The following is a 16,334-nucleotide window of genomic DNA, read 5'->3' on the forward strand; positions in this document are numbered from 1 at the left end:
GACAAATGGAAAGAAAATGAAATTTTTACAGGGGCTGCTGCAGGGGCTTCAGTCCTCTCTCCACTTTATTTTACTGCTTCATGAAGGTTAAATGTTCCTCTATTGTAATGTATTGCTACATGCAGTTTAAATGTTCTGTGTGAGAACAGTATTTCTGCATAGTGTAAAAATGGGAGTGGTTAAGCACAGTAGACGGAAATGTTATGGATCATTGGTCATAAGTAGTAAGGCCATATAGGCGTGGTTTAGACCTCAGTCACCTCTGGATTGGTTGGAAGTTAAGGCAGGGCGGGTGGGACTTATGCAGAAACTGAGGGCTATGATAGGCCCGTGTTGGCAGGATGATCCAGCCCCTTTCTTCCTCTGAGCAGTTTCTCCTCAGCCGCACATGGTCATGTACAGCCACTGTGAAAGACAAGTACAATGAGACAGTCTGTGTTACAGAAGACATAATTTCTTGATCAACATTTCTGTAAATCATCAACAAAAAAAACTGTGTTTACACACATGAATCCCCCCAGGACTGGAGTTGAATCCCTCGTGCACCACTAAAATATCATCAGACTACTGACCATTTTGAAATAATAAAACACTTCATGAACAAATTTCTTCTTTCCTATAATTGAACTCTTTTTGGTTAAAAACGTGGTTTGGTTTACTATTCTCAGGGATCTGCAGGAGAGTGTTCATATTTTATCTGAATTTCAGACATTTATTTGACCGAGGACTGACCCAGGTCTGACCTAGTTTTAACCCAAGTTTGACCCAGGTCTACAGCGTAGCTGATTGCAGAAAGATATTCACCTCGGTAATGTTCATTTCAGCCACGCCTGTCCCATCTTTGTCCAGTTCCTTGAAAGCCCCTATGGAAGATAATTCAAACTGAATAAGCAAATTTCACAGCAGTATAATTCCAGATGTGATGAGAAGCTGGTAAATTTACAGTGAAATCATAATCTTTCCAGGAATGTCTTGATAACATAATATACATGACAATCTGTAGGACTGCACAAGCTCACTTACTAAACATGGACTCAAGCTTGACCACACAGCAGACAAAGTTGTCAAAGTCTATGGTCTCGTTCTCTGCATATCTTGCCACCATGACCTGGATCAGCTTGTTGTTCAGCTTGAAGCCTGACGGGGGAGACAAAGAGTAACAAAAATATTCCCAAATTGGTTCTGTCAACCAGCTACTTAAAAACCTGCGTCTCCCAGGTGAGACTGTAGTTGCACTCTACCTGCGGACTCCAAGGCAAGGCGCATCTCATAGGAGCTCATGGCGCCTGACTTGTCAAGGTCAAACTGCCGGAATATTCCCTGTGGAAAGAGAGGCAGAGAGTGAGTCAGGGATTAGGGGAGGAGGAGGAACCTGTAGCTTAGCACTATGCTACTAGATAAGACAAGCTGCTCAGCTCCTCAGTACGACATCTACATCTCTGAATAGCACCGATGATGTATTATTATAATAAAAACTATTATGAATGAGCACTCCTGCCAAATGGGGATTACAAGACTAAAATCCAGCCACTCACCAGCCACTTTCGGATCTTGTTCCACAGAATCTGGAACTCCACGATGCCCAATCGGGCGCTGCAATCTTTCTGTATATCCGATGGGTCAAGGACAGGATCCCAATAATTACATCACGGCAAACGTCTCACTGAAAACACTATATCACCTGCCTATTATTTTTTATTAGTGTGAAGCCTGCTGGCCTGCTAATCGCTGCAGTGAGGGTTGAGATTAGATGGTTTTGTTCTGTGGTGCCTGTTGAGATATTTTTTGCATTTCGTTGTAAAGGATACGTCCAAGAGGGTAATCATGCTTCTGCAGGACTCCATGCTGAATCCGTCTGTCTTTAAGTCCTTGTCTGAGACAGACAGACAGACAGACAGACAGACAGAGTGAAGTTACCACACTCAGAAATCACACTCTAATCCCAGTCAGTATTTCTCATCCGTTATTGGGGATCTGAACTGTGGCTTTCCTTAAACACGATTTACTCTCTGGTTATCTATAGGGTTGATTGTAATTTAAAGTACTGAACACTTGAGCTGAAAGCTTGGATTTCTTGGATATCTCCTGGAGAAATATGCACAAGGATCAGTGACCAGGTTTGAGAAACTGCCTATGAACATACAATATAAAACCCCTGTAAATTGGATTGCCCAGAAATCCGTAAATTTGACAGGGCCAACAGGGAAACAAGTTTTACTAGTAAAGCATATGTATCAATATGTATCCCAGTTTAGTAGAACTTACGTTTGGTCACCACTCTGTTCAGGATGGTTCTGAGCTCGAAGACAGAGATTTCCATGTCCTGAAACACAGGGAAAATCTCAGTCAAGGAGTGTGCATACAGAGACTGACTGAGTTTCTCATACGGTCTGCGCATATCGAGCCAGACTGAGTTATTCTGCCTGTCTGCGCATATTGTGGTGATAATCCTGAATGAAGCTGCAGTGGTTGCTGGGAAAGCGTGAGGTCTTACCTCACCGGCGAGCTGCCTAAACATGACCTTGAAAGATTCGTCAACATCGTCTTCTGAGATTTCCTCCTGAAAACAAATAATTCCACAGGGACTTCAATGTGATTCACCCCAATCTACAGATATCCCAACCTCAAACCTTGTTATCAATTACATTTTTTAGGCTATTACGCTTTTTTGTTTCCTGACCTGGTCTTCCAAATCAGCCGTGACATCATCATCCAACTCTCTGGAAGAAAGAAATAAAGACACTCCCATTAGACCCATTCTTCTTTTACCCATGATGCCCTGCTGTCATTACCAAGTACATTACCATGTTTGGACGAGAAGTTTTCAACATTCAATTAAAAAAAGGCACAGTTCCAGAAAGCCTGACCCCAGAGCGCCCCAGACCCCACTAAACTCACTCGGTCTCGGACTGCTTCTCTGTGAAGACGCGGAGGACGAAGTCGGCCTCCTTGCTGGGCTCGAAGGTGGAGGGGACGACGATGTACTCCCCGGGGGGGAGGCGCAGCCGGGCGCTCACCTCCCGCAGGTTGATGAAGGTCTCGGAGCGCGCGCACGAGGAGTGCTTCAGGAAGAAGTCCTTCTTCAGGTGAACACTCTGGCAACCCCGGAACTGTGGGGTGGGGGGGAGTCTGTGAGGCTACAGCCCACCTGTACCTGCCAGCCTGTACCTGTTTACGTGTACATGTACCCGACTACCTGTATCTGTATCTGATTACCTGTACCTGCTTACCTGTACCTGGTTCCATGTACCTGTCTGTGTGGCTCTACTGAAATATCTCTCCAAATATCTCTGGTATTCAGAGTGTGACTTCAAACAGTTAAGTAAGAACCATTGTCACTGGGGTGTAGACCTGGATCCTGGAATTTGAATATTGCTTTGTGTGACCTTACATTAGTGAACAGCCCTGTAATTACAGCACATCTGTAAGGTTATGCAAGGTGAAACTAAGCACTGCTGTCAGGTTCCTTGCCACCAGATAAAAAGCAAACGCGTTGAACATTCAACTTTTTTTCTTTTACTTTTGTATCATACTTTTGACAAGCACTGTTTAGTAATGTCCCTTCTGTGATATGGACAATGGACACACTGTGCAATGAGTGAGCTACTGTAGACTTGAATACATTACACATTAACGTGTTTGTACTGAAAACTCCTGACTTCCTCAAGCAGTACATTAGTGTCGTGCTTTGTGTAACATCACAAACAGGCCTGGAGCGTACCTCGTCAGGAACCTGCAGAAGAAAAAAAACAAGAGAAAAAGGTGTGTATGGTTTCTATAGAAACACTGCAGTTATTCCAGTGAATCACAGTGCCCTGTCTCTGTAGAGCTGAATCGATTTAGTGACTATCCACAACAGAAGATATTTAACATGGGAAAACTACAGGTCTGAATGAACATGTACACACATGCACACTCACACACACACACACACACACACACACACTCTCTCTCTCTCTCTTACACACACTCTCACACACACACACACTCACACACACTCTCTCACACACACTCACACACACTCGCTCTCTTTCACACACACACACACACACACAAACACACACGCACACTCGCTCTCTCTCACACACACAAACACACAAGCTCTCTCTCTCTCACACACACACACGCACGTACACACACACACACACGCAGACCGCGGCGCGCGCTCACCTCGTACACGGCGAAGCCGATGGTGTGCATGTCCTGGCCCTGGCGGCGGAACCTGCGGCGGTCCTTCTGCATGAGCGCCACCAGGAAGCTGCAGGCCACCTCGTCGTCCTCGGGGTCGTCGTCCTCCTCCAGCAGGGTGACCTTAAACTGCGGGTTTATCCAGAACGTGTCTGAGGAGGAGGGGGGGAGGGGTGAGAGGAGTATGAGACTACAAAAACATTTCCGGAAACAATGCACTGATTCCTGTTGCAGTATGTGGCCTCTGTTCCGGCATATGTGTGAACTTCCATTAATGGTGTATTTGTGATTCCCTTTATGATGACTAAACTATGTGGTTGCATCCCTAGTGTATTTAATGCAATTGATTTTGAGTGCAGCGCCGGCCTGTGTTCGAGAATAAAAATGTTTTTTAGTGCTGAAGTGTTAATGTGCAGTGCTTTTGCGGTGCAGTGTTTCAGTGTGTAGTGTTTTGGGGCGTAGGGTTTAGGGGTGCAGTGTTTCGGGGTGCTCACTGGGGTGGTTCCTGCACCCCCCCGCCGTGCTGCCCCTCCTCCAGGTGCCGTCGAACTTGATGGTGTGCCAGAAACTGAGGGTGTCGTCACTGAGAGCGTCGGCTGTGAGGTTGCAGATCTCCAAGCGCGAGAACTGCCGCGTGAACTCCTTAAAGGACATCCTGCCAGCGTGAGAGAGCAAGCGTGAGCGTGTGCGTGTGTGTGAGAGAGACACAGCGTGCGTGTGCGTGTGAACGCAAGCGCGAGTGTGTGAGTGAGCGTGTGAGAGAGAGAGAGAGTGTGTGTGTGTGAGAGAGAGTGTGTGTGTAAGTGAGTGTGTGTCAATGTGTGTGAGTGTCAGACGCGGGATGGGTCAGGGCCTCACCAGAACTCCCCGTCCTCCATGCGGCAGTTCATGTCCTCCCGGTCCCCCGGGTCGATCTGGTCCCACTCAGAGGAGCTGCAGGCACACCCCACACAGGGACACGGTCAGAGAGGGACAGCACACTGAGACCCACCTGCAGGGGAGGGGCGCGGGGTCCACACTCACCCGTCACTCCAGGCCCCGGTCCACTCCACCTGCCCCCAGGGGTTCCGGATCCGGATCAGCCTCTCCATTCCACCCCTGAAGCTCACCTGTCACACAGAGAGAGGTGCGGGATCAGCTACCTGCTAATGCTGCTCACATCTACACTCAGATACTCACCTGTACACCAGGAGCACTCCTCAGATACCACCTAAACCTGCTCACCTGTACACCAGGGGCACTGCTCACCTGTACACATTGAAAACTGCTGAGATACCTGCTAATGCTGCTCACCTGTGGCCCAAGGGCTCGATCCAGTCCAGACCGGTTTCACTCACCTGCTTCAGCCCAGTGACAGAGTAGGCGTGACCTTTCACCAGCTTCTTAAAGGTGACAGCTTCCATGTCAAAGGCACTGGTGATCTGCAAAGACAATAAAAGACTCAACCAATACTGATACACTCAACCGGTAATGATATACTCAACATGTACTGATATACTCAACCTATACTGATACACTAAAACTATACTGATATACTCAACCTGTACTGATATGCACAAATTAAGCTCCACCTGGGAGGTGGCGCTGAGCGCTCAGACCACTGTATTACTCCAGTCCTACCCCAAACGGAAAGGGGGGGGGGGGGTACTCACATCGATGGAGCAGCCCAGCAGGGAGCCCCTCTCCAGGGCCTTGCTGATGATCCTGTACAGGTCCTTGGGGGCGCTGCGCAGCTCGAACATCTCCGACACGCCCCCCGTGAAGTCCTCAAACCCTTCCGTGGTGCTGCCCCCAGACAGGGCCTCGTACGACCCGTTCAGCCTGGAATCAGAGCGGCCAACAAGGACCCAATCCGTCAATCAACGCTTCAGCACCTCGTCGATTTTATCACACTTGGATATAACTCGGTGGAACACACTTACGTTCATATGCATTGTAAGCCCCGTTGGATATAAGACCATCTGGTTAATAAATGCAATGTAGCAGAATCACTCATATCCCTGGAGACAGCCTATGTCTGTGTCTTTGCGTGTGAGCCTTTAGCCATGAACTGCACTCTAATGGTGGAAATGCAGCTCTGGATGTCGGTACTATGCTAAGAGACCTGGAGATATCCTGTGGACTCCACTGGATTTTTTCATGCAAACACAAGCTCTCGGCAGGTGTGCTGGGTTCGTGGGGACGTACTTGGCGTAGGCCTTCTCGATCAGAGCGCTCCAGAACTCATTCCCCTCGGCGGAGTGAACGAACATCAGCTCTCCGTCCTTCACTGGAAGCCTGTCGTCAATGACGACGTCCACCCACTCCCCGAACTGCCAGAACTGGGACAGGAGAACAGCGGAGACGTGATCAGAGCAACCGCTGTTACCAGGGAGGAGCCCACCCAAAATACACTTATCTGAAATACTTAAACTATTTTTATTTTGGAAAAGTTCCAGTAGATCCCTGAGAATTTTCAAGAAGATATGTTAGTACCTAAAATCATACAATCAGATAAAAGGAGACTGTTCAGTATATCAGAGAAGAGAGATGTTAGCAGCAGGACGCTTACTGGTGCATAATGTTTAATGGCAATCAGGCGACTGAGGTGCCTTTCTGACCTGGAAGTGGAAGATTCCGGCGTAGTCATCCTGGAAGCTCTGGCCGTGAGGAACCACCCGGTGGAGCACTGTCTCGTTCAGGGTGAGAGAGGCGATGGCTGCCAGGAGCCAGCAGTCACCTGGGAATACAGGGACACATAACAGACTGTGAGAGAGGGAGAGAGAGAGGGAGAGGAGGGAGAGGGGAGATGGAGAGGGAGGAAGGGATGGAGAGAGGGAGAGAGAGAGGGAGAGGAGGGAGATTTAAATCACTGCACCTAATACCAGAGCCATCGGTATGAAATGACCACTTAATTCAAATAGTTCTCTTGAAGAGAGCCCACATTTTGTATGACACTAATGTGAGACTGCCTTCTCTCTTTTTTCCACAATGTCCAGCCATCCATCCATTATCTATACCTGCTTATCCTGGTCAGGGTCGGGGAGGGGGGGGGTTGGTTTGCATTGGGCGAGTGTGTTCCCAGGTCTGTGAGCACAGTGCCCAGTTCTTGCTGTGAAGTGACAGTGCTACCCACTGCAACAACTGCCGCCCCCAGAAAGTCCAGAAATGTGTAAAATGATCTGTCAGGCTGCTTGAGGCATTAATAATGGAGGAGTTGTAAAATGTCGGCTGGGTAGAAAAAAGCAGAAGCCATTTCCCCAAGGTAGAGTTTAGCGAGTGTCACCAAGCCCAATTACTGTGATCTGCAAAGCCCTCATTAAGGAATTACCCAAAATAGAACCAGGTTACAATAAGGGCCTCACAGGTAACTGCTGCTACAGGACGCTACAAATGCATTACTCAAGCACAAAAACAAACCCAACAGTAAAACCACAGCCATGCCGGTAACTGCATTTTACACGGCTAGAATCACCTTGCCCTGTCAGCACATTAAGCATGAATATGAATAACTACCCTGAACATTTAAACATAGATGTTTAGAGTATGGATGGGAAAATACTCATACTCGAAAATACAAGTATTGAAAGTATTTAAATAGTTCAACTGATTTAAACCAGGCAGCCACCGGCTATGTATAACAGTCTAGTTTTTAAAGCAGTAAAATCACACATTAAACAGTGTTAACAGGAAATGCCACATAAATCCGCACCTAAAACTCCACTACTGACAGAGTAATTGTAAGGTGCGTGTGATAGCAGAAATGACTCATGCTGTCCTGTATCCTTTTTAACCAACGCTGTCCTGTATCTTTTTTAACCAACAGGGGGAGTAAAGTGCTGGAAACAGGGGATGTACTGTACTGCGTTCTTCCCGGAGAGTATGAGGGCAGCCATCCTGTGTTTAACAACCAGAGCAGAGTCTCCCACTCCCTGAACAGGAAGAATGTTAAAAATCCACACAAACTAAACAGATCCTAACTCGAGCATGGCCTCAGTCTTCGGGAATGTACATAGTTCAGCGATGCAGGTTTTACACACTATATAGACAGAGGAAATCCTCGGGATTTGTGCATTTCACAGCTCAGCAATGATTACCGTATGTTAACTGCGGGCAGTAAAACAAAAGGCTTGTTGCACGATACACAGCCCACCGTATTATTTAACAATCGGTTAACAGCGCCAAAAATTCAAGTGCAGAATTCTCAGTAAAATAAATGCAGGTATATAAGGATGAAACTCGGGAATGCACTTATAGCAATAGCTGGCGTTAGCCGCCTGTTATGGATCTGTGCGGTGGCTGCCATGGAGACACGGAAGCAAAGTAAACACGGTTCTGTAAAAACAAACAGCGTGCAGGTCAGGCTGCTGCTTAAACACGTGGAAACTCATGGCCGTGACTCACAGAGGATCCGTGCAATAAACCCGCCCAGGTCTGCGATCTCAGTGCCCGGGTCTGTGAGCAGAGTGCCAGGTCTGTGATCTCAGTGCCAGCTCTGTGATCTCAGTGCCTGGGTCAGTGAGCACAGTGCCCGGTCTGTGAGCTCTATGCCCAGGTCTGTTAACCCAGCCAGTTAGTCAGTGCCAGTTAGTCTACGCCCAGGTCTGTGGGCACAGTGCCAGGTCTGTGATTGCAGTGCCCAGGTCTGTGGGCACAGTGCCAGGTCTGTGATCTCTATGCCCAGGTCTGTGGGCACAGTGCAAGATCTGTGAGCTCAGTGCCAGGTCTGCGATCTCAGCCTGCTGGTCTCTTGAGTAGCAGAGAGAGCGCAGTCAGGGGTTGTTTCATATTTTTGCCACGACAAAATCATGCCAGTGCATTTCTACCCTGCCGTTCCAGCGTTCTGCCCGGCCACGCCCGACAACCATCGCCGCTGGCGATCGAAACGGGCCTTCCGCTTCCGCTTGCAGGGAATCCCAGGAGCCCCTCCCTCACAGAGGCCTGGTGAACGAGCCACATTAATCATAACCACTAACACACGCGGGCGTGGGGGGGCGGGGGGGGGGGGCGAGGGGACTGCGCGGGAGATAAAGCAACAGAAAATGAGATTCTGAGCAGGTCTGTAAATCTGGGGCCTCGTAAAACTAGCGGCAGGAACCACTGGCGGGGGGGGGGGGAGGGGAGAACGCCGCTCTTTCACGGATCCGCAGGCGAGCGGCCTGATGCGTTTTCATTCTGGCGCCATGTTAGCGCGGCGCTGCTAATCTCCCGGCCCTCCCTGCCCCATTGTTCGCGGAGGCCCCGTGATGGGAGGAGCCGTGCCGCCTCTGGGCCTGGCGCACGCCCAAGTTTACCAGGCCCTGGGCTGTTCTGTTCTCCCCGTGGCTCCTAACGGTTCTCGGAGCAGAGCGCAGGGGCGTGGTTTAGCGGCATCGAGCGACTCCGAGCGCGCGACTACCCTGCGTACACCAACACGTCGGTGCACAGCTGTATTTCTGAGGCAGGATTCGCGAATCACTTTAACTGAACCTGGCGACTGGTTACCCCGCTAAAATGTATGAGGCCCAGCTGTAGGCCTATAAAACTGAAAGGACCATAAAGTAAGAAAAAACAGTGCCTCAGTTGGGAGGTTTACATGAGAACGACCAGCCCACAGCATCACAAAAACCCATCTCAAGTGTCTGTCTACACTTCCTGAAGGACGACTTGAACCCCAAGTGATCCGAGATCCACCCTGTATGCAACTCCGTGGTGGGTTACTTGCTATGCACACTCTCTAAAGGGAAAGGCCCAGCCAGGGAAGCAAATCTGACCCAGTTCCAGCTCCTCTAATGAGAAGCAAATGTCTGCTTTAGCCCCACTAACCAGCAACCCCTGAGACAGAACACGGAGACAGGCCAGCAGAGTGGCGGCTGCAGGTTCAAGTCCCGGGTGGACTTTTTAGAGCGAAGGCGCCAGGTTGGAATCAGTTCAGAAAGTATCCATCTCTGCGAACAGACACCGAGTGAAAAGAAATGCTTACAACAGCTGTATCCTGCCAAACAAATACGTAAACCTTGATAAGCAACTCTACCATGTGAACAGAAATGGTGTACCTCTTCGTAAGAACTCACCTAACGCCCCCTGGCAGATGTCAGTTCTCGTAGCTCCACCCACGATAAACTGTGGGTTCTTCGACAACTCCTACGGCAAATAGAATCGCATAAATTAGAGCTCAATGTTGAGAAAGGAACACACGGAGCTGTTAAAGACATATCCCAGTCTTCGTTGACTACTTTTTAAAAATGAAGCAAAAGGGCTATACATTCTCCATATACAATGCATGAACAACATGTTATTGTATGAAGTAGATACCTTCTTAAAATATACAAAGCTATTACTATTCTATCAAGAGTAAAAGGGCAGTGGACACTGTGCCCAAGGAGGTGCCTTCTTGTCGATGAGATCATTTAAATGTCATTTTAAACATCTCATCTGACATATTGACAGGCTGTGATGATTAAAATGATGGAGTCCTGGGCCTTTTCAAAACAGCCACCACATATACTCCTACAGATAACTGCTTTATGCGTCCATACATCCAAAGTCATTACTATACATGTGCAATTAGGGCTCAGTTGACCTTCTACATCACATAAAATAACATCCTGCTTCTCAAACGACCCCCCAACCTTCAGTACTGTCTGCTTCTTATAGACAAAAGCAGTACTGGAGATTAATATGACAAGACCTTTATGGAGCTGGTCTTGTGACCTTTTAAAAACACGCCAGGTTGAACTAAGCAGGATTCTTCCGGAACCCTCTGACCAAAGCTCCCTCTGACCCGGCTCATGTTAAAACCACCACAGACGCCTCCTGTGATCAGAGAAGGCAAACAGCTGCCCTGGGCGGCTGAGAGAAAAGAATGTTTGTGCTCTCGGCTCGGTGACGTGCCTCGCCAGAGACGGGGAAATCTGGCATCGGGCCACTGGGTCATGGAGCATCGTGTGGCGGATAGTCTTGCGCTCGCGGTTTGGCACTGCGGGGTCCTACACTGTGTTCTCTATGGGGCAGCGCGTGTCTCTATGGGGCTCTGTGTCAGTCACTCTGTATGGGCAAGCATGGGACGGATGCCTCACATCATGTGCAAACTGCTCTGTATCAGAGCAGTAATGTACTGAACAGAAATAATGCAGATGCATTAATAATGGATAGATCAGAATGTAAAAGTGATGGGGTATCCGGGCACGCCCTCTCACCGTGGGTCGCACCCACTTCACCCCCCGGGTTTTGGAGGAGTGTGGGGCCAGCTCCTTGAAGCCGAGGGACTGGGGCTGAGCGAGGAAGCAGGGGTCCTCAAAGAGCGTCCCCCCGTCCAAGCACTCCTGCTTGAGGGCCTCGTAGTCCTGGTTGAGGAACCTCACCGCCTGCTCTTTGGACCCCATCCCGTCAGCTTTCAGTCTCTGCGTGTGTATGCAGGCCGAGATGCCCCCAAACGGAATCATCCTGGGACAAAAAACAGGGGGCGTAGTCAGAGATCCCCCAAAATGAACACATGCTCCGGCAAGCACAAGCCAGAGGAGGGCGGAGCCAGCAGAAGCCGGGACGAAAATAGAACCTGTTTCAGTGGCGGCTGAGTACAGGCTGAGGCACTATCAATCAAACAATGCAACGACAGGAAGAATGTTGGGCAGTGTCGCGTTTACTAGTCTGAGCGCAGGCCAGTATCGTTGAACTGAGTTTAACAGGGGGGCTTTCAAACTCCAGTCCTGGAGGGCCGCACAGGTGTCCTGGCGCGCGCAGGTTTCAACTCCACAGTCCTGGAGGCGCTCAGCGGAGGCCGGCGTCTGCATGTTTTCCTGGTTTTCCTTCAGTCAGCGGCCTTAAGAGCAAGGCGTGTGGACTCGAGTCAGTAAGTGGTGCTAATAAGAGCTGAAAATCACCGAAAACCCCGCAGGCCCTGCAGCCCTCCTGGACTGGAATTTGAGACCCCGCTTTAGGAGCTTTGTTTGGTTCTCTGCCTGGCTCTGCTGTCCGACTCGCTAAACAGAAAGCCAGCAGGATCAATGCAGAGCCCTCGACCAGCCCTGAAAAATCCTGCTGATGCATCCAGTCGCGGTCTGTCTGCTCAGCGGCCCCTTTCACAAAACCCGGCCGGGTTAAAAGGAGTGTATTGTGCTTTCAAAAATCAGGGTTTTGTGTGTCTTCAACAGCTCTCAATTATACGCTGTGCGTAGGCCCACCATAATGCTGGGCTGTCTTCTTGTTTGTCGCTGTTGTGGCTGTTGCTGTTGTTGGTTGCCTGCTATGCATCTGATGATTGCTGTATAACACGTAATGCATTTCCGAAAGGACAATAAACCAGTCGATCAATAAAACATTCAGAGCTGGTTTTTTTTTCCAGATGCAGAAAGTAATAAGGAAGGAAGCAATGTTGTTTATGGTTACATCAAAAATCTATATTATTTGTTTACATTATTTATAGTTAAATGGGACCAAAGAAACCACATTTTAAAATTTTACCAAAAGAAATTCAAACAACTACTTTAGTCTAAGCATGATTCAGCATTATATAATATCTCATATTTTCCACTAAAACAGGGGGAACTACAGACACACCCACAGTAATGTAATGAGTCATTTGAAAACAGATCATACATGCTCAGTATTTCAGAAATTTGTAAGCGTAAACATTTCACTGTGCCATGCAGCAGCCCGATAGCAGCAATTAGCAACTAATTACAGCAATTAGATAATTAGTTGTTTCAGTTCATGGATGGGCCCCACGGTCTGGTATCTGTTAAGGGACTGTTCAAGTGCATGGATGGGCTTCACAGTCTGATATCTGTTAAGGCACTGTTCTAATGCATAGATGGACCCTGTGGTCTGGTATCTGTTATGGCACTGTTCCAGTGTGTGGAAAGAACTATCAAACATATTTTCTATGACACTGCATTTATCAGGGTTCTGATAATGGAAAATCAAATTTACAGTTTGAAGTCTGGTGGAAATGGAAAGGATTCCACCACTCCTCTCATCTCTCAGAATTTAATTTGCAGCGACTTTGTCAAATGAACCACTGAGATTGTGTACCTACACCAGCTTACTCTTTCAGTCAAAAAATGTGAAAAATATTTTTTAAATTTGAAAATATCCATGCACTTCCATGGCACACAGGAAGAAACCCTGGTCATTTCAAACCGGTAGAATGTAAAAATGATGAGGCAGAAATGGCAAACATGTCCGCATGACAATACAGTAGAAAAATGCATAAAGGAACCAGGATGTTAAAGGAAGCAAAGATGAGCACAGTCCTGTAAGGAAAGAAGCGGAGAAGCTTCTGAGAATGTCTGGGCTTGTTTCTGCTGTAAAAATTAGTACACAGAGCTGAGTTACCTTCACTGTCTCTGGGCCACAGGAGCTTGAGGGAAGAAAATCTCCAGCTGTAATTCACCAACACACCATATTTACACAGTCGAATCACTCAATTAAGCATTCATTACACTGAAACACAAATCTCGGAGAGATCTTGGTGAGATTTGTGCTGGATAAACCCTTAAAATGTTCCCGTTCACGAACTGTGGAGCCGAGCAAAGTCTAACCATCGTCAAGGTGAAAGAAACCCCGCCTGTCCAAATACCAAAAACAGCTGTCAGAGAATAACTCAGACAGGCAGACAGGGAGGGAGGGAGGAGAGAGAGAGAGAGAGAGACAGAGAGAGAGAGAGGGAGGACTTTACATAATGTTACTCAGTGCAGGCCAAGGGAAGGATGTACAGTATGATGCACTTTATTTCAGATTGTCTCCGCACATCCGTTACGTTACGTCTGGGAAACATGATCAAGATCAGATACCACTGAGAGTCCCGGGTCACACAAAGAGCCCAGGTCCATACAGAACACGCAGGTGCCTGATTCACAAGCCATGCACGTATGAGCAAGCTTTTATGAGTTCACTTTACAAGCGCCACTGAATATATTACTCCCTTCGTGGAGTTTGTTTTTAATATTCATAAGTATATAAATTAGAAATTGCTTACCAGCCCCGCGTGATAAGGTGACAGAATTCTCATGCTTGTATTTCAGTTTTTCATCTCAGCTATTATAAAATAGCTCACACTCTTAGCACACTAGCTTTTATTTGTTCCTTGAATTTAAAAAAAGCATTGTTTCAAAACTGCAGCAACCTCTAGTCTAGATTTGTCCAGCACTTGCGCATGTTAGCAAATGCGTTGACACAGCATTTGGACAGCGTCTGCTCATGCTAGCCAATGTGTTGACGTGCTATTAAAACTGGCCCTTGCTCGTCGCAAACCAGCGAACACTGACCAGATTCTGTTTGAATCGGCTCATGCACATGCGTGCCGTACACAGCTGAATGCAGTCAAGCCTTCTCAGCTAACTCCACGTGCTAACCATTCATACACACAGCCATACAAAGTCATACTTATATCCAACCACGGTCCGTAAGCAGCGGGTATGTGACAGGGTTTCAGGTGTGAAATGAGGCAGAAAATGGCGCAAGTTTCGTTCCTGAGCTGAAGGTGGGGGACACTCGGTCTTGAATGTGAGTATTACGGGGCTGTGGATGCCTCAAAATGAGTGGCACAGTTACGCAAGGACGAGCTGAAAAGCGGTTATTTTTAGGAGCAACGGTACGGATTTTCTTCGATAATATAAATCTTTGGTCATGTTCCATCTTGAATATAAGTCCAAAGTTTGCATACTCTCCACGATTTATGTGGTCATTCTTTTATAACAAGACGATGCATAACAATAAAGAAGAAACTCACATGGGGGAACTGAGAAGTTACTGACCAGATTTCATTGTTCATAAACTACACCACAGAAAAAAATGTTTGAGAATTTTAAAAACATCAAGCTAGCTTTATATTTATGATACATTCAGTCAAGCCGAATGTTGTTTTACGCACTCTGCACATATAAATCCCAATTTCAATCACAAAAGTCTTCAATTTAGGAAAACTACTGTAGGCTATATAATAAATAATGTATACAGTATTGACAGCACAGAAAGCAATTAGCTTTCAGTTCAACATCAGGTATCAGATAATGTACTGTACTGAAATGAAGCCAGTAACCAAAACTTAATTATATAGGCCTACTGCAGATTTTGCGCGATCCGAAACATAAGCATATTTGGCCTGTCTAATGTGGTTTTAAATGAGATGGTTAATTTAAATAAAGAAAAAGAAAACACGGTGGAAGGAATATTTATTTAAAACAGTTCATCCTTCATTCAACTGCAGAAAATCAGGGCCGCTCGTCAACAGTAACCGATCAAATATGTGACTACATTGTCTCTGTTCACAGTCCGAACAGAGTAGCTGACCGCGTAGGCTATTCTAAATGGCCATCAGAAGAACTGCTAATCTGGTTAGATACGTTAAATCTTTTCCGGTAGCAAGTCATTACGCAGAGGGGCTTCTGGACAGCCACACGGAGAATAGTTACCACCGCTAATCATCCAGTCGGAAAGAAAGCGCATTTAGGACAGCCTATCTGTACAAACGCGTTCAAGGGGCGACGCCACTGCAACGCTGTCAAACTGCAGCATCAATGCAGTACATCACCCGATCAATATAGTTTACAACATGTACAATATCTCCTTAACATTTTCAAGACCTTTGAACAGGGTTGGAATCACGAACGAACTCTTGCGAGATAATAAATTATATTTCTTAATATTAATTTATGGAAGCATCAGATGGATAAAATAGCAGACTGACGATAGCACGAACAAATGCAATGCTTAACAAATATCCCCAAGTTGACCAAATATGGTTAAAATAAGTATAATGTATAATGGTAAACAATTACTTAGTTTTTAAAAAATGTATTTATGAACAGTATGATGAATTGGAAAACATAAAGAGGCGACAACCTATCGCATGCTTTGTAGTTGCAATCGCAAGAAGGGATTTTTGTCTGTAAAGATTGTTTGTGAATCGAAACTTACCGCTGAAAATAAAGCAGTCTTCGCCTTCACTTTTGGGGTGACGTTCCAGTGCACAGTTATTCAGAAATAGGTACCTAAAATCTGTATATGAAGTAACCGTTATGGACGGTGCAATCTCCCAGCAGCCCCCGGTGCAGCGGTCTCCAGCCCAGCCCTGCTAGGGGAGGGGCACCGGAGATTACTCATCATAAGAACCGGGGTTGTGCCTTCTGATGGAGGCAATTTGACTGTTCATGTAATGGCCCAGAACTAGTCCCAAAAGTAAAGTG

The 16,334-nt window shown here is 47.1% G+C and overlaps 1 protein-coding gene across 3 annotated transcripts; it reads right to left on the reverse strand.

Annotated features, from left to right (window-relative positions):
- Positions 1–64: 64 nt before the first annotated feature.
- On the reverse strand, positions 65–16,231 carry LOC135245495 (calpain-1 catalytic subunit-like). 3 transcript variants are annotated; one of them, XM_064318581.1, is made up of 23 exons: positions 16,066–16,231; positions 13,483–13,507; positions 11,346–11,592; positions 10,221–10,290; positions 6,789–6,907; positions 6,376–6,509; positions 5,841–6,009; positions 5,526–5,609; positions 5,212–5,297; positions 5,047–5,121; positions 4,683–4,843; positions 4,171–4,340; positions 3,722–3,733; positions 2,899–3,110; positions 2,681–2,720; positions 2,495–2,560; positions 2,266–2,323; positions 1,809–1,873; positions 1,536–1,604; positions 1,242–1,320; positions 1,024–1,137; positions 805–863; positions 65–405 (listed from the first exon to the last, which is right to left on the reverse strand). In XM_064318581.1, the coding sequence occupies exons 3-23, from the start codon at positions 11,589–11,591 to the stop codon at positions 379–381; spliced, it is 2,115 nt and encodes a 704-aa protein (XP_064174651.1). In that variant the 5' UTR covers position 11,592; positions 13,483–13,507; positions 16,066–16,231; the 3' UTR covers positions 65–378. The 3 variants fall into 3 exon arrangements, with proteins under 3 accessions (XP_064174651.1, XP_064174632.1, XP_064174642.1); XM_064318562.1 differs by having other exon boundaries at positions 13,483–13,529; XM_064318572.1 differs by lacking the exon at positions 13,483–13,507.
- Positions 16,232–16,334: the final 103 nt, after the last annotated feature.

The sequence above is a fragment of the Anguilla rostrata genome, chromosome 2 (genome assembly GCF_018555375.3).
Source record: "Anguilla rostrata isolate EN2019 chromosome 2, ASM1855537v3, whole genome shotgun sequence".
Taxonomy (NCBI): Eukaryota; Metazoa; Chordata; class Actinopteri; order Anguilliformes; family Anguillidae; genus Anguilla; species Anguilla rostrata.

Coding starts and splice junctions, on each gene's coding strand:
- LOC135245495 (XM_064318572.1), bottom strand. CDS start 11,591: ATGATTCCGTTTGGGGGCATCTCGGCCTGCATACACACGCAGAGACTG. Junction 6,510..6,788: donor CCGGAATCTTCCACTTCCAG/GTCAGAAAGGCA, acceptor CTCCTGTCCCAG/TTCTGGCAGTTCGGGGAGTG. Junction 1,874..2,265: donor GAACAGAGTGGTGACCAAAC/GTAAGTTCTACT, acceptor TGTCTGTCTCAG/ACAAGGACTTAAAGACAGAC.